An 18,364-nucleotide genomic window follows, 5' to 3' on the forward strand; every position below is an offset into this window, starting at 1 on the left:
GAAGCCAGGCAGCAGTTCTGCTCCTCTCCTGCAACCCCGGAGCAGCCCAAGAAGGTTTCCAACCCTTCTGCTTCCAACCACAGCCTCGAGGTTCTCCCCGGGCCGCTCACGGCGTGCTGAAGCCCAGCAGCCATCATCACTTGGGCGCTTTCTGTGTGATTTATGTCTCCTTCCGTTCCTAACCGAGCGCCAGGCCTGGAACAAACAGCTCCGCGGAATCACCGCGGGCAGCAGCTCCGACCTTTGCTCCCATCCGGGTGCCGCAGGTTCGGCACATCCCGGCCCCGCCGCCGTTCTGCTCCGACGGGAAAACACCGCGACTCGTTCGGGTCGCAGCTCCGGAGCAAAGAGCGCCTCGTCCTGCCGCCCCACACGGCGCCCGTCGCTCCCAGCGCCGCTCATCTGCAGGCTGCTGCCCCACCGCCCGCATCTGCGGCTGCCTTCATCCACCCCGATTCTGTAATTTCCTTTTTGTCCCTTTATTTTTCTGTTTTATTGCATTGTTATCATTAGAAAAACAGCCCTCGGGCTGTCGGGGTTTTTCTTCTCCCTCATTCCTTCGGCACGGGGCGGGGGGCGGATCCCCATCCGGTGGAACAACGCGGCGTTCCGTCGCTCCGGAGCCCAATTAACACCGCCGGTGTCCCCGAAGCGCTCCGGACCCCTCAGCCGGTGCTCGGAGGGGGGGCTCCGCCCCGTACCTGCCCCCGGCCCCGCCGTCCCGCCCCCCGCCCCGTCTGTCGGTGCCGCCCCGTCCCGCCCCGTCCGCCCGGACTTTTGCTCCCGGTCGGGCCCGCGTTGTTCCGGGCCATGTGAACCATAGGATCGGTCCGTTGGGCCGTTACCGAACCGGTGCCGGTATGGAACGCAGGAAGGTCTTCGTGGTGCTCGACGTGCTCTGCGTGGTGGTCGGTGAGAGCCCGTTGGGGGGCTGCCGGGCCGCTTCCCCCTCGATGGGGCGGAGGGGTGGGGGGGGTGGGGGGGGGGCAGATGGGGTCCACGCGGACCGGGGCCGGCCGTGCCGTCGGGTGGCAGCGGGTGAGGAGCCCCGAGAAGCACCTGCGATGCCCCGACGGGGAAACGTTCGGCCTTTGCCCCCCCCCCCCTCAGGACGGAGCGATACGATCCGGTGAGGCCGTTCGGTCCGTGAGGAGCCCCCCCCTCGACGGGGAGACCCCGAGAACCGGCCGGTGGGGCCGCTCAGACCGAGGGCGACCGCAGGCGGACCCGGGCTCGGGGATGGGGACGGGGATGGGTGACCGTCGGGGCCCCGAGCGCCGTGCCCCCCCCCCGGGGCAGCCTCCGCCCAGACGCTCGTTTCTAAAAGTGCCGCTCTCAAGCACCTAATTAAGACGGATGGCCTAAAAATAAAGGCCCGGGTCGTAATTTCAGCCTCAACCTCCTGAGCTTTCTTGGGCTCTAAGCACCGGTGGGGAGAGAGAAAGAGAGAGAGGCAGGTTCCTGTGTGTTTGTGTTTTTTTGTTGTTGTTCGGTGCCCTTTTCCTTTTCTGCCCCTTTTATTTTTAGGGGGAGCTTTTTTGGAAGATGGAATTACCCAGGGAGGAAAGGGAAAAAATAAAAAAGGAAAAAAAAAAAAGGGGGGGGGATAAAGGAAAAGAGCGTCTAATTTGAGCTGCAAACGAAGGGTTTCAAGTCTGTACGGAGGCGTCCGTGCGTGCGGGGCTCCTCCCGCAGCCTGGGAGCCGTCACAGCTTGTTCCTGCCATGTTCCTGCCGTGTTCCTGGCCTTCTCGCAGCTCTTTTTTATTTTTTCTTTTTGGCTGCTTTCGCTTCTGTTCGGAGAGAGCCGCCTTTGGAGGCCCGGAGGCTGCGGGGTGGTGCTTCGCTGTGATTTCTTTCTCTTTTCGTTTCTGCCCTTTTGCTCGGCCGAGAGCGGAGCGCGGGACCCCCCTGGGGAAGGGGCTGCGGGTGCAGGGGTGGCTGCCGGGGACAAAGGTGTGTTTTGTTTTTTCCCTGGAGACGGAGGAACAATGGGGAGGCGGAAATCGCCTTCCTGAAGGCGGAACGGGGAAAGGAGCACGGGTTTAAGGTGGACCGTAGGCAGCCCCGGTCCCTGCGCTGTGCCCAGCGTCACCCTGGAGGGAGGTGCTCGAAGATGCCCGTGGTCACCCCGGCCAGGGTCCCCAAGGGGCTGGAGTGGCTTCACGACCCCATGTCAGAGCCCCCCTGGAGCTCCTTCTGATGTTTTGTGTGGGATGATGGCGTCCACGGAGGAGCTGGAAGATGCTCGCGGTCAGGGCTGTGTGCACGGGGTGTAAAACTGAGCGTCAGTGCTACTGGGGGGGCCCAGCCAGGCTGGGTCACGGGCTCTGGGCTCCAGCTCTGTCCAAACCTGGACCGTGTGGGACCTGAAGGCCCTTCTGGTGTAAAACAGGCTGGCAGGATGCCTGTGCTGCTCCCCCGAGCTCTGTCCTCCTCCAGGCAGTGGGGAGTGGGTCCTGGCACCAGGCAGCAGCTGGGGAGCAGTGGATGTTCCCTGGGTGCCCAAAAGCAGCCATCTCCTGCAGTCGCTCAGCTCTGCAGGCAGTTGTGAGCCCTGATAATTCTCTATCAGCTGCGGGCCAGCGTGCTGCCCTGGGTGCAAGATCTGTGCCCAGCAGTGGGGAGCAGGGACAGGGGGACTGTGTGCACTGGTGCCTGCATGCAATCCTTGGGAGGGTGCCCCAGTCCTCTCTGTCTCTCTCCTTTGCAGCATCTCTGCCCTTTGTCATCCTGACGCTGGTGAACTCCCCGTACAAACGAGGCTTCTACTGCAACGATGACTCCATCCGCTACCCCTACAAGGCAGACACCATCACCCATGGCCTCATGGCTGGGGTCACCATCACCTGCACCGTTCTCATTGTAAGGAAACTTTGTGGGCTCCCTGCAGTGCCCATGTGTGGGGCTGAGACCCACAGCTCGTGAGGCTGGGTCCCTGAAGGGCTGGGGAAAGGCCCCAGGGAGGCTTCTGGGACCCTCACCTCTCAGCCTTTGCTCCCTGCAGATCTCTTCAGGGGAGGCATACCTGGTCTACACAGAACGCCTCTACTCCAAGTCAGAGTACAACAACTACCTGGCTGCCCTCTACAAGGTGGTGGGGACCTTTCTTTTCGGGGGCGCCATCAGCCAGTCCCTGACCGACCTGGCCAAATACATGATCGGCCGCCTCCGGCCCAACTTCTTGGCGGTCTGCAACCCCGACTGGTCCAAGGTGAACTGCTCCATCTATGTGCAGCTGGAAAATGTCTGCCGAGGGGAGAGCAGGAACGTCACCGAATCCAGGTGAGCCCTGGGGGCAGCCCCAGAGGGGTGGTGAGGGGTTGGCAGTCCCCTGCCATGTCCTGGCCCATCCCTTTGCCTGCAGGCTGTCCTTCTACTCCGGGCACTCCTCCTTTGGGATGTACTGCATGATGTTCCTGGCGGTGAGTGCTGTGCTGTGTGAAGCCCTGGCGTTCTGTCCCCACCATGCTGGGACAGAACTGTGTTTGTCCCTGTGCTTGGTGACACCCCTGTCCTCTCTGTAGCTCTATGTGCAAGCCCGGCTGGTGGGGAAGTGGGCCCGGCTGCTGCGTCCCACCATCCAGTTCTTCCTCCTTGCCTTCGCCATCTACGTGGGCTACACGCGGGTCTCTGACTACAAGCACCACTGGAGCGATGTGCTGGCCGGGCTGCTCCAGGGCGCGCTCATCGCCATCCTCATCGTGAGTGTCCATGGATGCCCCCAACCCAACCGCGGTACCTGGTGCAGAATGGAGGAGCAACGGAGTCAGACCTGAGCCCCACCTCCTCTCTGTCCCCTCAGGTCCGCTACGTGTCTGACTTCTTCAAGCACCGTCCGCCCCGGCAGTGCGATGAGAAGGACCCGGAGCGCAAACCCAGCCTGCCGCTAACCCTGAGCGACACCGACCGCAATCACTACAGCTACGCAGGCGCCCCGTGAGCCGCACACAGGGCCTGGACTGAGTGGAGGGGTGGGGGGGGAAAACATGGAGCCTGGTACCCACCAATGGCTTCATCACACTGTGCCGCAGTGCCCTTCATCGCACTGCCCTTCATCGCACTGCCCTTCATCGCACTGCCCTTCCCCGATCCCGGCGGCGCCACGGCTTTGAGATCTGTGGGGTAGGGAGAGGCCTTGGGCCTGGGCTGGGGTCAGCGGAGCCTGGGAGCAGGGCAGGTGGAGGCCTTGGGCCTACGTCAGCACTGTGAGGCCTACCCTGAAGCCTATTCCTGCACCTTAAGGCCTATCCCTGCACCTTAAGGCCTATCCCTGCACTCCCAGGCCTACCCTGAGGCCTATCCCTATACCCTGAGGCCTTCCCTGCACTCCTAGGCCTATCCCAAGGCCTATTCCCATACCTTAAGGCCTATCTGAAGGCCTACCCTGAGGCCTATCCCTGCACCCTGAGGCCTATCCCAAGGCCTACCCTGCACTCCGAGGCCTATCCCTACACTCTGAGGCCTATCCCTGCACTCCCGGGCCTATCCTGAGGCCCATCCCTGTGCTCCATGCCTTATCAAACACTAACGCCTTAGGAGCACGACCCCTCACAGCACAACGCGAGGAGAGCAGCCTGCTGGGCGAGCACTGCTTTGAGTTTTTTTTGGAAAGGATTGAAGCAGCCCAGAGCTCGGCCGTGTTCCCTGATGAACTTTAACAGCCGTTCGGTGCAGCTCGGGGCTGCTCCAACCCTTTGGCCGCTGTGGCTTCGGTGTGTCCTCTATGGGGCGGTTGGGGCAGGGAGAAATCTGTGGTAAAGGGGTGGGGGGTGGGGAAAGGGACGTGGAGCTGCGCATGGGGCTCTTATCACTGGGGGAAGGTGGGAAATGGGCCGCATCCGTCCTGGCTCTGAGCTGCAGCCGCCTCTGGCACGGGCGAGCTGCGGGCCCGGAGAGAAGCGACATGCGTTTGCATGATGATGTGTTTTTGTAAAAATGTGTTTTTTAAATTAGATCATCGAGAAAGAATGTCTGTGTCGGGCCTGCTCTCTTGCTCCATGGATGCTCCTGACCTTGGGGCTGAAGAACTCAGGGCTGCGGCTCTGGAAGGGACGGGCACTAAAGCAAGAGCCCACAGTTCTGGGGGAGCACAGGGCTGAGCCCTGGGGCTTTGAGCAAGGAATGGCGCGGCTGGAGGGAGCTGTGCTCCAAGGGGGGTGGTTCCAGGACTCCTCCTGGTGCAGGGACCTGTGGCTCGGTGGCTCCAGCCCCAGCGCTGCCTTGAGCCAAGGGGAGCCTCTGCGCTTCCCAGTGTCTCAGTGAGGGGGAAGGGAAGGTGGCTGGAATCGTGTGGAAAAAGTGACGCTGTGTGCCTGCAGCTCCTTCTGCTTCTCCGGGTGCCGGAGCTGGGGGAGGCGCGGAGCTGCCTGCAGCCCTTGTGCTGAAAAAGGGGAGCGGTGGAGGTGGACAACGGCCCCCGCCTCCAGCATGGGGCTGCTCTGCTTGGAGCCGGGCAGGGATGGGGCTCACAGCTGTGTCTGATGTGAGGCAGGGACAGCGTGTCCCAGCTCCCTGGCTGTCCCGCTGTGTCTTGCAGAGCTCTTGTGGCATGGGGAAGGCTGGGCAGACTCTGTGCCCCGGCACAGCGGGGCTGTGTGCTGCGCGCAGGGCTGGCAGATGGGGCCCAGGAGGAGCAGGGTCCCCCGTTGCACAGCTGGGTCCCTCCTGCCTGGGCACAGCAGACGCTGCCTGTGCCCCAGGCTCGCTGTTGGTGCTCTTACAGTGTGGGTTGCTCCAGTCTAGACAAGCCCTGACCAAAACTGCCTCCTGCATGGAGGGAACTCCCTCTCTGCGTGCTGCTCTTCTGTTGATCAGAGAACTTTCCTCCCTGGTCCCTCAGCCACATCCCTTCTCCTGTCCCTGCCCTCTGTGCTGCTCCTTCCTTATCTGATAGTACGAAACAATGCTGTGGAGCTGCTAGGGCCGGAGGGCAGGGCATCTTGGCTACAGTTTGCAAGTAAAGGAGTCGGGAAACGCAGCACAGCCCAGCATGGGCACTTGGCTCTGGATCTGTGATCAGCCTCAGGGTGGGAGCTTGGAGGGCAGCAGTCGCCAAGGGCCGTGGTGCTCAGTCCCAGCTCCTGGCATTGCCTCGACAGCTCTGCACAGCCAGGAACGTGCCTGCTCCCTTCCCCTGAGATCTGATTTCGCTCCTTGGATACATCTCTGGAAAAACCAGCTGGGCCACAATGCAGCAGTGTGAGGCTCAGCGTGGAGGGCAGGGCTGGGCTGGAGCGCGGGGAGCTCACTGCGTCCCTGCCTGAGGCTCTGGCTCAGCACACAGCCAAAGCTCCTGGTACCCTGCCATGGGAGGGAGCTCCACAGCCACGTCTGGATGTGGTGAGGGGCCGGGACTGCAGGCAGCCTCCCCCCAGTCTGAGGAAGGAGTGGGGATGCCAGTGGGGCACCATCTACTCACTGGACCTCAGAACCAGAGACACCAGCACCAGGTGCCGGGGAGGATGGAGCAGTGGACGGGCTGTGTGCCTCAAGCAGCTTTCAGGCCTCAGTTTCCCCACTCCAGGTTTGCTGTTGCACCAAGCCCAATGGCTGTCGGGAGCTCTGGGTACCACGCTTGGCATTCAGGCTTGGGGAAGGGCGAGCCGTAGCCCTGGGCGTTGCGCCGCCTCTTGGCCAGGGCATCCAAAGCCCTCTGCAGGAGTGACTCAGGCCTTAGGGATGCAGTGCTGGGGCAGACCGTGCCCCAGGCTGAAGCCGAGCAGCGTTGGCCCGCGAGCAGTGCCAGGGACCTGCTCTGAGAGCCATCCTGTTCCCAGCGGCAGCTCCGCACGCTCAGCCAAGACATCTCCATTCCAAAAGTAGCCGTTTCTGGCAGCGCTGAACCAGGCTCTGGCTCCCGGCCCTGGGCTGCCTCCCCCAACCTGTGCCTCCCGCTGCCACGCTGCATCCTCCCTCCCTTCCCCCCTGGCACCTGCGGCTCCTCCACCCCCCGGTGCCGGTGCCAGTGGGTCCATCTGGGTCCGTTGGCCCTGCCCTCAGCTCCAGGTTGCCTCCCGCTCTTGGCGTCCTTCCCAGGCTCTTGGGGTACGGGGCTGATCTTCCCGGTGCCCCCTGCGTGCTTCCAGGAGTGGGCAGAAGCCTTGCCAGGAAGGATGTTACTCATCCTCTAAACATCCTTTTCCCTGGCCGGCAGCCACAAGAAGGCTGCCAGCAGATGAGCAGCGGGAGCACGAGGTGGTCCCCACTTGGGGAGGGCACTGATACCCGCAGGAGGGGTCTGCGCCTTTTGATGGGGGTGTTTGCGGCTCCCTGTCCCAAGTGCAGCATGGAAATCGACCCCAATCAATCGACCCCAATCAATCGACCCCCATCCCGGAGGTGGCTGCGTTACCCAGGGTCCCCAAGCAGCCCGCAGTGCTGCTACCAGCCCTTGTGATCTGCTGGGAGCTTGGGGGGAGCGCCGGTGTTGTGATCCGCGCTGCAGGAGGAGGAGGTTTGGAGCGGCCCGGCTTCGGTGTTGCTGTGCTCAGCACCGAAGGGCAGCGCAGCTCCCGGGCGTTGCAGCCTCGGCAGGATTTAAGAGAGCCTATAAAGAAAAGAGAAGAAGAAAGAAAAAGAAAAGACAGAGAGCGACCTTCTGACACGGTTTGAGGATGAGAGGGCGAAGGGAGGAATGGGGTTCAGCTGAAGAAGGGGGAAAGTTCGGCCAGATTTAGAGGGGGGGGAATTCATCACTCGGAGGAAAATCCCCGCAGCGGCAGCGGGCGGCAGAGGGCGGTAGGGATCCGAGGAGCCGCGCTGCAGCCGCTGCCCCCCAGCGTCCCCCCCGCAAAACCCGGAGCTCCGACCCACCCCCCTCTTTTCCCCCCGCCCCGGGGGGGTTGCAGAGATCCGGGGATCCCCGTCTTCGTGCGCCCCCAGTGCTGTGAAAACGCCGAAACGTTCCAGGTGCCACAAAGAGAGCTTTGATCAGGCTGGGAAATAAAGCGAAAGGATTGGAGAGGGGAGAAGGGGGGGAGGGAAAGGCAGAAAGAAGCAGAAGAGCAAAAGGAGGAAGGGAAAACCCTCCTGCTGGGTGATGCTCCATCCCGGCTCCGTGCCCCCGACCCCAACCTGCGGCCCTGAGGTCAAAGACATCGTGCCAACCCCCCCCATAAGCAGGAATACCCCCCCCCCCCCCCCCCCACGAGCAGGCAGCTCCCAGCCCCATCCAGAGCCCTGAACAACCTGCACCGGCCTGTGTGTATCATCTCCCCCCCCCCCCCCCCCTCCGGGCCCTCACAGGCTGAATTTCTTCCCATTTAAAATCGTTTCCTCTCCTCCCCTCTCATTAAAAGCCCCCCCCCCGAACACAGAAATCCCACTGCAAAACCTGGGACCCAAAGGAACCCCCCCCCCCCCCCCCAGTCTGCCCTATGGGTGGACACGGTTTCCACCACTGTGGGGGGGGAGGTTGGGAGGTTGGAGCCGAACGGTGCCGCCCTGCGCAGCTTTCTCTCCTTTGGGGGGGTTGTTTGGATACGCAGATATTTACATTTCCCTTTTACAACGCTGCTGCCCTAACGTGACCTCGGCCAAACCCGGGGGGGGGAACCCTGAGAAAAAGACCGGGGTGGGGATGGGGGGGGGAGGGGATGGGGGTCAGGAAGGGGGGGGTGGGAAAAGGGGTGGGGATGGGGGGGGGGAGGGGGGCAGATCCCATGGAGGGGGTCCCGGGGGGCGGGGTTGTGGCAGCGCTGCACCTATGGGTGACACGGGACCCCCCCCCGAGGAGGGAGGGGACAGAGAGCGGGGATCTCTGGTTATTTTTTCGCCTTAAAATGGATGTCGGGGCCCAAATCTCAGCCCCCCCCCCCCCCCCCCAACGCTCCCTGCGCTCGCTGCCCTCCGGCACCGCAGGGGTTAACGCCCATTTCCCCCTTCCCCCCCTCCCCCCCCGCAGCGCTGTCCCCGCAGATTGACACATCCTCCTGCCGGTCCTCCTCCCTCTACCAATAGGAAGCCAACTCCGCGCGTCCCACGTGGGGGCGGGCCGCCAGCGCGCGTTCCTATTGGCCAACGGCCGCCGAGAGCGCCCGCACGGGCCAGGCCCCACGTGGAGCCGCGCTCCTTCATTGATCGCCCTCCGCAAAGCGGCGGCCGCGCGGGGGGGGGTGGCGGTGCCCGGCGGGGGCTTCGGCGCCGTTCGGCTCCGCTCGGCTCCGCTCGGCTCCGTTCGGGGCTCGGCCCGGGGTTCGGGGCTCGGCACGGCTCGGCTCAGCCCGGTTCGGCTCTCTTCGGCCCAGCTCGGCTCCGCTCAGCCCCGCACAGCTCCGCTAGGCTCAGTTCGGCTCCGCTCGGCTCAGTTCGGCTCTGTTCGGCCCAGCTCGGTTCGGGACCCCCGTAAGGATCGGGTTCAGCGGCGCGGTGAGTCCATCCCGTCCCATCCCGAATCCAATTTCTCCCATTCCGCTCCGTGCCCCCACCTCCCCCCTCTCCTCTCCTCTCGCTCAGGGATGGGCGGTGGCCCCGCTCCCCCCTCCCCACCCCCACAGCGGTACCTGCGGTGTCGGAGGGGCCCATTGTCTGCGAGGCGTGCGGTGCGGGGGGAGCGGACCGGGGCGTGGGGGGGGTGGGGGGGGCTGTGTGTCTGCCTGTCTGTCTGTCTGTGCCCCTCCCGAAGCGGGCACGTCGCGTTGTTCCCCCCTCCACCCCCCCCCCCTCCAACCCCCTGCAGGAGCTGAGCCGGAGCTGGAGCGCATCCCCGTGTCCCGATCCGCGGTGCGGAGAGGAGCTGGGGGGGGGCCCGGGTCCGCCCGGTGCCGGCGATGTTCCCCCAAAATCGGCCGCCGGTGAGCGACGTCCCTTTGCTGCGCACGTGGCCGTGGGATGGCCGCGATGGTCCCCATAAGGGAGCGCTGTGTGGGGCGGGGGTTTGGGGGGAGGGGGGGGGGGGGGGGCGCGACGGTAATGTGGGGCCGGGATCCCCCATCGCTGCTGGGGGGGAATGGGGGCAGTGGGTATGGAGTGGAGGCACGGTGGTGGTACGGGGAGGGTGACGATGGCACAGGGATGGTGATGGCAAAAGGACAGCAGTGGCATGAGGATGGGGGTGGCACAGGGACAGCAAAGGTACAGGGATGGTGATGGCATGGGGACAGCAGTGGTATGGGAATGGCGGTGGCAAAGGGACGGGGGTGGCACAGGGACCACAGTGGCACGGAGATGGCAGCGGCATGGGGAAAAGGATGGCACAGGGACAGCAGTGGCACAAGGACCACAGTGGTATAAGGCTGATAGTGGCACGAGGACAGGGGTGGCACAGGGACCACAGTGGCACGGGGATGGGGATGGCATGGGTGCCACAGTGGCACGGGGATGGCAGCAGCACGGGGACAATGATGGCACAGGGACAGCAATGGTACAGGGAACGCAGTGACATAGGGATGGCAGTGGCGTGAGAACAGGGGTGGCACAGGGACCATAGTGGCATGGGGATGGGGATGGGGATGGCACAGGGACAGCGATGGCACGGGGATGGCAGTGGCACGGGGACAGCAGTGGTACAGGGATGGTGGTGGCACAGGGACAGCAATGGTATGGGGGTGGTGATGGCAAAGGGACAGTGATGGCACGGGGACCACAGTGGCATGAGGACAGGGGTGGCACAGGGATGGCGATGGCACGGGGACAGCAGTGACATGGGGACAGTGATGACACAGGGACCACGGTGACACGGACACAGCAGTGCTACAGGGCCAGTGGTGGCACGGGGACCACGGTGGCCACCTCCTCCTGCACGTGCCGCCATCCCTAATGTCCCCACAGCCTCATCCCTGGGGTTTGGGGACCGGCGGTGGTGACGGCGCCCCCCAACTGTCCCTTCCCATCCTCAGGGCCACCTCCCGGCCCCCTCGGCCCCCTCAGGCCCCACCACCCCACAGTCCCTCAAGCTGACTTACCCCGAGACCTTGGATCGCATCAAGGAGGAGTTCCAGTTCCTGCAGAACCAATACCACAGGTGAGGCCGGGGGGTGGATGGACGCCATCCGTCCGTTGGTGACAGCGATGGGGCGGCGGTGCCAGGAGGTGACACTGTGTCGCACGGCCCCATTTGGGATGCAGCTGCTCAGCCCTGGGATGTGGGAGCGGATTTGGGGGGTTGGGGGGAGGGGGGGGGGGGTCTCTCTGATGTTTTATCTGTGATTATGTTTTATTTCTACAGCCTGAAGTTGGAATGCGAAAAGCTGGCGACGGAGAAAACCGAAATCCAGCGACACTACGTGATGGTCAGCGAGAATTTCCTCTGAACTGCCAGAGTGTGACCCCCCCCCCCCCCCATAGCCGGGTTATGGGGCTCCCCCTGTGACCCCCCCACCCCCCACAATGGATATTTTGACCCAAAATGAGCCGCATCTGAGTGCTGCAGCTCGTGGGAAGGGTGGCAAAATTGGGGTCCCCCCACCCCATCCCAGCTGTAGGATCCTCCCCCCCCCCGCTGCCCCACTGATGCTCTGCTCTCTCCCGCAGTACTATGAGATGTCCTACGGGCTGAATATCGAGATGCACAAACAGGTGAGCCCACCTGGGGGGGCCCCCAACCCGCTTCCCCTCACCCCCAGTGCACCAAAAGCCCACTTTGAGGTCTGCACCCCATGGCCAAGGAGGGGGGGGCTCTGCCCTGTCCCCATGGGCATTTAATTCCCAGCTTTGTGCTGCTGTTGGCAGGAGAACCGTGCGGCCAGGTGGGAAATATTCCCTTTTTTTTTTTTGGAAGGGGGGGAAGGAAGCAGCCTTAAAGCCACCTCCCTGCATGGAGCAGCACGAGGGGCGGTGGCAGCGCTGGTGGCCATGGGGGGGGGTGGGCTGCTGGGGGGGAGGGGGGGCTGCGAGCAGCGCGATCGTTTTTCATGCTGAGAGCGTTAAAGTGCCACTAAATTGCACATTAACGAGCGCGAGTGAATTGGAGGCAGCTCTCCCCGAGGAGCTGCTGCCCATCAGTGCATTAGGGGAGAGAATCCATCACTGGCGGCCCCGGGAGGCAGCTAAATCCTTCCCAGAACCGCCGCCTGCCGCCGTGCTGCTCGCGCTGCGCTGCTTTGCCTCCTCTTCTTCTTGCCTTTTCTCTCCTCTTTTTTTCCCTCCCTCAGAAGGGAGGGTGGTGCTGAGGGTGGTGGGGCGGCAGAAAGGTGTTCCTGCCATCCGTCATCCCGGGGCGCCCCCCATCTCGGTGTCCCCGTTATCCCAGTGTCCTCACCGTCCTCGTGTCCCCCATGCTGATGTCCATCATCCCGGTGTCCCTTCCATCTCAACATTCCCTGTTCCGCCATCCCCATCATCTCGGTGTCCCCGTCATCTTGGTGTCCCCCATCTTGGTATCCCTACCCTGGTGTCACCCCTCATCTCAGTGTCCCTCCCCATTTCGATGTCCTCATCATCCCAGTGTCCCCATCATCCCAGTGCCCCCCATCTCAGTATCCCTACCCTGGTATCCCCATCCCATTGTCTCTCATCCCAGTGTCCCCCTCATATTGATGTCCCCATCATCCCGGTGTCCCCATCATTCTGGTGTCCCCTCCCTACATCTTGATATCCCCATCCTGGTGTCCCTGTTATCCCTGTGCCCCCCCATCTCCAAATCCCCCATCCCACTGTCTCCCATCCCACTTCTCCCATCTCAGTGTCCCCCTCATATCGATGTCCCCATCATCCCAGTATCCCTACCCTGGTATCCCCCACCCCAGTGTCCCCCCTCTCTGTAACCCCATCCCAGTGTCCCCATCATCCTGCTATCCCCATTATCTCACCGTTCCCCATCTCTGTGTCCCCATCCTGGTGTCCCCACATGGCTTGGGCCACGCTGCCATGGCACTGCAGTGTCAGTGCTGTCTTGGGGGCGAGGGGGGGGGAACTTGGGGTCCTCGTTGGGGTGATACGGGGTTTGATGGGCGGTGATGGAGCTCCCCGCTCCTCCCTGGGCTGTATCAGCTTCGGGGGGCTGAGCATCCAGGCTGGACCCTGGGGAGGGGTCTCAGTGCCCCTCAGTAAAAGGAGTTCAGCCATAGGGACGATGGGGAGGGGGTGGGGGGGGTCTCACCCTGCCGGTCCCTCTCCTCCTTTCCCTGCAGACGGAGATCGCCAAGCGGCTGAACGTCATCTGCGCGCAGCTCATCCCGTTCCTATCGCAGGAGGTGGGTGTCCCCACACCGGGGGGGGGCTGAGCTCCCATCGCAGACCCCAAACCCTGCACACCGGGCTGGGGGGAGCCCCTCTCCATCCCCCCCTTTCCCCCCCCCCCCCAGCACCAGCAGCAGGTGGTCCAGGCAGTGGAGCGTGCCAAGCAGGTGACTATGAGCGACCTGAACGCGGCCATCGGGGTACGTCGACCCTCTGCCCCCCCCCCCAACCTCCCTGCTGGGAACCTGCAGGTGATGGTGGCACCGTCCCAGGGCTGCGGACCCCCATTTTGGGGGCACCCACAGCCCCCCCAAAGCCGTGGGGAAGCACAGCCAGGCTGCAGTGGGGACCAGAGAGCAGTAAAGGGGTTGGGAGCATAGTGGCATTGAAGTGTGGGGGTGCCGTGCCCTGGGGGCCGTAGGGAGGGGTCACCACCATCCTTGTGTCCCCATCTTTCCCTTGAGACCACAGTGCTGTGGATGTGGGAGGGGTCTGAGGGCAGCGCCCCACCAGTCCCAGGAGGTGGCAGTGGGTGGGATGCGGTGCCCCCTCCACAGGCCTGGGGGTTCCCTGGAAGCCCGACCCCCTTCCAGCCCCCTCCCATCATCCTCCCCCTGACCCCGCGCCCTTCTGCTCTGCTCTCTCCCCTCACCTCCCCCCTCCAGCACCAGCTCCAAACGCAGCACCTCTCGCACCACGCCCCCCCCATCCCGCTGACCCCCCACCCCTCTGGGATGCAGCCCCCCACCCTGGCCGGGCTGGGCAGCGCTTCGGGGCTGCTGGCGCTTTCGGGGGTGCTGGGGGGGGCCCAGCTCCTCACCAAGGATGACCGTGGGGTCCACGACGGCGAGCACAGGGGTGAGCTTGGGGGATCCAAGGGGGGACCCGGAGGGGGGCACGTAGGGAGGATGCTTCCCTTCAGGCTGGGAGCGGGGGAGTGGGAGGTGTCCCCCCCCCCTCCACGTGGGCACCTCTTGGAGGTGGTGGGGAGGACTCAGCCCGGGGGGGTCGGGGACGTCCCCAAGGCTGAGCTGGGGGTCCTGGTACCCACGAGAGGAGCACAGCCGTGTCCCTGCTTCATCCCGGTCCTGCTGCGCATCCGCATCACCATGGAGACAGAGCGAGACCCGGGTCCTGTAAGTGCCTTTCCCATCCCCTCCACATCCCCTTTCCCAATGTCGTGTTGGCAGACCCCCCAGCGGCATCCCCACCCCCATTCCTTCACCAGCCTGCAATGTGGGGTGGGGTGGGGGCTGCCATAGGACCCCCTGCCCCTAACACTGCCCCTAACACTGCTCCATTGCCCCAGAGCTCTTTGGTGCTGCCCAACGGGGACCGGGCACGAGCCATCTCTGAGTACCTGAGCAGCAGCAAAAAGAGGAAGGTGGAGGAGAAGGACTTTGTGACAGACTATGTGAGTGCAGGGAGGGAACTAGGGGGGCTGGCACGTCCCAACCCCCCCCCGGCCGGGCACCCACAAGCACCCATTGCCGTGTTGTAGGGCAGCGATGCGGACAAAAGCGAAGACAACCTGGTGGTGGATGAGGTCAGCGCGGGAGCTGCAGGGATGGGATCGGGGTGATGCCCCCCATCCCTGCTCTGCTGATGTCCCTCCCCCCGCAGGACCCCTCGTCCCCACACAGCGTCCATTCCTACTCCTCCCGTGAGAACGGGTTGGAGAAGCTGCCGCTGGGGCGGAAGGAGCCGGCGCCGCTCAGCCCCACCTCCATGGCCTCCTCCAGCAGCGCGTCCCCATCGCGCAGCAAGGACGCAGCCATGGTACGAGCGCCACGCCGGTCCCACTGGGCCCTGGTAACGCTGGGCTCCCCACTGCATGTCCCGTTGGGTGACCCCTCGTGCATTGAGCCCACCGGGTGTCCCATGGGCGTCAGTCCTGCTGCCCCTCAGCCCTGGAGTAAAGGGTGATGCTTGGAGGTTCAGAGGGCTCCCCTTGTAGCGTGCTGGGTTTAGGGATGGGGGAATCACTGAGGGCGTTGGTGTGGGTGGAGGACGGGGACATGACGTTGTTCTGCCCCAATAGGTGGAGAAGGCAGGGACACCCAGCCTCAAGTCCAGCACCCCCACATCTCAGGGTGATGCGGCAGCGCCGGGATCCAGCGGTGCCCAACAGTTCCGCCCCACTGCAGCCAAAGCCCCCGTGGACTCCCTGGGTGAGCATCGCTGAGCACCGAGCACAGCCCCAAACCCACGACCCCATCCTTTGACACCTCCTCTCCCCACAGCCCTGGGCCTGAGGACCCCGCTGGGCGTGCAGAGCCCCTACTCCTTCAGCATGGCTCACCCCGCTGTCAATGGGGACATGGCTGGGGCGGGCGCCTACGCCAGCCTGCACCTCGTGTCCCCGCAACTCAACGGCACCGCGGCCGCCGGCACCTATGGCCGATCCCCACTGGTGCGTTTCCCCCCTCCCAGTGGGGCAGCGTGGCTTTGGGGAGCTGTGCTCACCCTGTGTGCCCTGCAGGTCGGCTACGACCCTCACCCTCACATGCGCGTGGCTGGGCTGGCGGCCGGAATGCAAGTGGGGACATCGGGGAAACCGTAAGTGGAGATGGAGGGACGGAGGGGACAAGAAGGGGGGGGGACGGGACGCCGCCATGGCAGCGCAGCAGTGGGGACGGCCCTCTGTGGGGCGACGCCGGCCGTCCCCTCCCTGCTGCGCCGTCCCCATCGCCGCTCCTCTCCGCACGGCGCCGGGTGGCCCCGCCGTGGCACCGCGCGGCTCCGTCACCGCTCCGTCCCCTTTCCCAGCGCCTACTCCTTCCACGTCAGCGCCGACGGGCAGATGCAGCCGGTGCCGTTCCCCCCCGACGCCCTCCTGGGCTCCGGCATCCCCCGGCATGCGCGGCAGCTGCACAGCCTGGCCCACGGCGAGGTGGTCTGCGCCGTCACCATCAGCAACTCCACGCGCCACGTCTACACCGGGGGCAAAGGCTGCGTCAAGGTGTGGGACGTGGGGCAGCCGGGCGCCAAGACGGCCGTGGCCCAGCTGGACTGCTTGGTACGCGGGGCGGGGAGGGGCTGCGTGCCGGGGGGCCGCGGGGGGCCGGGGACGAACGGGCGGAGGAGAGCGCGGGGGTCCCGAAGGGGTGGCGCGGGGATGGGGTTGGGGACGTCCCCGCCGCCCCACGCCGCCCCGTCCAAACGCGGGGCTCCCCGCTCGGGGGCCGTGCGCCGCCCCGTCCCGCTCTGCTGTCGTGGAGGGGCTGAGGGCTGCCGGGGAAGGGGCTGACGGGCGCTCCCCCCTCTGCTCCCCCCTCTGCTCCCCCCTCTGCTCCCCTCTGCTCCCCCCTCTGCTCCCCTCCCCGCGCCGCAGAACCGCGACAACTACATCCGCTCCTGCAAGCTGCTCCCCGACGGCCGCAGCCTGATCGTGGGGGGGGAGGCCAGCACCCTGTCCATCTGGGACCTGGCGGCCCCCACGCCCCGCATCAAGGCCGAGCTCACCTCCTCCGCCCCTGCCTGCTACGCCCTGGCCATCAGCCCCGACGCCAAAGTCTGCTTCTCCTGCTGCAGCGACGGCAACATCGTGGTGTGGGACCTGCAGAACCAGAGCCTGGTCCGGTGGGTGCTGCATGGCGCAGCTCCAGATGGGGAACCCCACGTCCTCCTCTGTGCTGTACAGCGCTGACAGCCCTGCGCATCCCATGTCTGTCCCTCTCCTCTCCCAGGCAGTTCCAAGGCCACACGGACGGAGCCAGCTGCATCGACATCTCCAACGATGGCACCAAGCTGTGGACGGGGGGGTTGGACAACACGGTGCGCTGCTGGGACCTGCGGGAGGGGCGGCAGCTGCAGCAGCACGACTTCAGCTCGCAGGTAGGCGCCGGGCGCCCCCGATGGGTGCGAGCCCCCCCCGCTATCCGAGCCCTGCCCTCCCCCTGCCTGCCCCCAGATCTTCTCCCTGGGGCACTGCCCGACGGGCGAGTGGCTGGCGGTGGGCATGGAGAGCAGCAACGTGGAGATCCTGCACGTCACCAAGCCCGACAAATACCAGCTGCACCTCCACGAGAGCTGCGTCCTCTCCCTCAAGTTCGCCGCCTGCGGTACGGGCGCCGCCTGCTTCCTTTTTGGGGGTCCCTGCAGCCCCCTCCCCTCCGTGCCCGAGGGTCCCACAGCGCTGCTTTGTCTCCTGCCCAGGGAAGTGGTTTGTGAGCACGGGGAAGGACAACCTGCTCAACGCCTGGCGCACGCCCTACGGAGCCAGCATCTTCCAGGTGAGCCCAGCTGCCCCCAGCGCCGCTCGGCGCCATCGGCGTTCCTTCAGCACCCAGCCCTGCACCCTGGTGCCGGCACCCAGCCCTGCCCTCCCCTCTCTGCAGTCCAAGGAAACTTCCTCCGTCCTCAGCTGCGACGTCTCCACCGACGATCAGTTCATCGTCACCGGCTCCGGAGACAAGAAGGCGACGGTCTACGAAGTCATTTACTGAGAGACACGGAGGTGACGGCCTGGGTCTGTTCCCTGAGAGCAGACGGACTCACAGCCATGGGGACGGACAGACGGACTCTGACGCAGAGGGGTGGCAGCCCAGGCCTGGAGCCATTGGCGATGGGGACCCTGCAGTGCTGGGAGGCAGCTGCTGCTCGCAGGGCCCTTCCCAGAGGTTTCCTCCTCCTTTGGTTCGTTATTGGTTGGTTTGTTTCTAAACGGGGGTTGGGGGAGCGAAGGGGGCTTTCTTTTGTAATGTCATTTTTTTGTGTTTTTTTTTGTTAAATGCTGGGCAGGATGAGAGCTCTCCTCATCTCCCCCTGCACCCAACCAGGGCATAATTTAATAATAAAAAGCAAACAGCAGCGCGGTGCATCGCAGGGCAGGGGCTGATGGGGCTGGGGGCTGCTCTGCACGGAGCCGGGGGGGGACAGAGGGCATTTCAGCCCCTCATGGCATTTCAGCACCCCCAGGGGCCGAGTCCCCGTGTAAATCAAGGTCCTCCCCATCACCCCATGGTGCCCTAGAGGAACTCAGCCCCCCCCCCCACCACCCCAGCAACCACTCTTTCATTTTTGTTTTTTTTTTTATTAGTAAGGATTTGAAAACGCCATTAAATACATCTCTTTACTGATAATTCACAGCTGGGGCTGCAGCAGAAAATTGGTGCCATTGAATCAGTAGCAGTAAATGGGGGGAGGGCAGGGAAAACACGAGGCTCTGAGCTTCCTGCCCCTCGTGGCTGTGTCCCCTTTCCTTACCAGACTGACAGACTGACATCTGACCACCCCCTGCCCTC

The 18,364-nt window shown here is 64.4% G+C and overlaps 2 protein-coding genes across 7 annotated transcripts; both read left to right on the plus strand.

The window, feature by feature from the left end:
* Nucleotides 1-725: 725 nt before the first annotated feature.
* On the plus strand, nucleotides 726-4,027 carry PLPP2 (phospholipid phosphatase 2). 2 transcript variants are annotated; one of them, XM_052668783.1, is made up of 6 exons: nucleotides 726-912; nucleotides 2,713-2,864; nucleotides 3,007-3,284; nucleotides 3,367-3,424; nucleotides 3,527-3,703; nucleotides 3,805-4,027. In XM_052668783.1, exons 1-6 carry the CDS (start codon nucleotides 861-863, stop codon nucleotides 3,940-3,942), a joined length of 855 nt encoding a protein of 284 aa, XP_052524743.1. In that variant the 5' UTR covers nucleotides 726-860; the 3' UTR covers nucleotides 3,943-4,027. The 2 variants fall into 2 exon arrangements, with proteins under 2 accessions (XP_052524743.1, XP_052524752.1); XM_052668792.1 differs by having other exon boundaries at nucleotides 737-912; nucleotides 2,716-2,864.
* Nucleotides 4,028-9,092: 5,065 nt separating this feature from the next.
* Nucleotides 9,093-18,144, plus strand: LOC128073677 (transducin-like enhancer protein 1). 5 transcript variants are annotated; one of them, XM_052668805.1, is made up of 21 exons: nucleotides 9,093-9,368; nucleotides 9,679-9,793; nucleotides 10,838-10,962; nucleotides 11,167-11,230; nucleotides 11,472-11,516; nucleotides 13,070-13,132; nucleotides 13,244-13,318; nucleotides 13,784-13,976; nucleotides 14,238-14,254; nucleotides 14,428-14,532; nucleotides 14,620-14,664; nucleotides 14,742-14,897; nucleotides 15,160-15,289; nucleotides 15,362-15,531; nucleotides 15,601-15,677; nucleotides 15,888-16,137; nucleotides 16,453-16,695; nucleotides 16,808-16,955; nucleotides 17,032-17,182; nucleotides 17,277-17,353; nucleotides 17,459-18,144. In XM_052668805.1, the coding sequence occupies exons 2-21, from the start codon at nucleotides 9,770-9,772 to the stop codon at nucleotides 17,848-17,850; spliced, it is 2,550 nt and encodes an 849-aa protein (XP_052524765.1). In that variant the 5' UTR covers nucleotides 9,093-9,368; nucleotides 9,679-9,769; the 3' UTR covers nucleotides 17,851-18,144. The 5 variants fall into 5 exon arrangements, with proteins under 5 accessions (XP_052524765.1, XP_052524775.1, XP_052524784.1 ...); XM_052668815.1 differs by having other exon boundaries at nucleotides 15,909-16,137; XM_052668824.1 differs by having other exon boundaries at nucleotides 13,244-13,285.
* Nucleotides 18,145-18,364: the final 220 nt, after the last annotated feature.

Source organism: Tympanuchus pallidicinctus, unplaced genomic scaffold (genome assembly GCF_026119805.1).
Source record: "Tympanuchus pallidicinctus isolate F22 unplaced genomic scaffold, pur_lepc_1.0 scaffold107, whole genome shotgun sequence".
NCBI classification, from domain to species: Eukaryota; Metazoa; Chordata; class Aves; order Galliformes; family Phasianidae; genus Tympanuchus; species Tympanuchus pallidicinctus.

Coding starts and splice junctions, on each gene's coding strand:
- PLPP2 (XM_052668783.1), top strand. CDS start 861: ATGGAACGCAGGAAGGTCTTCGTGGTGCTCGACGTGCTCTGCGTGGTG. Junction 3,285..3,366: donor AGGAACGTCACCGAATCCAG/GTGAGCCCTGGG, acceptor CTTTGCCTGCAG/GCTGTCCTTCTACTCCGGGC. Junction 3,704..3,804: donor CGCTCATCGCCATCCTCATC/GTGAGTGTCCAT, acceptor CTGTCCCCTCAG/GTCCGCTACGTGTCTGACTT.
- LOC128073677 (XM_052668805.1), top strand. CDS start 9,770: ATGTTCCCCCAAAATCGGCCGCCG. Junction 15,532..15,600: donor CCTATGGCCGATCCCCACTG/GTGCGTTTCCCC, acceptor TGTGCCCTGCAG/GTCGGCTACGACCCTCACCC. Junction 15,678..15,887: donor GTGGGGACATCGGGGAAACC/GTAAGTGGAGAT, acceptor CCCCTTTCCCAG/CGCCTACTCCTTCCACGTCA.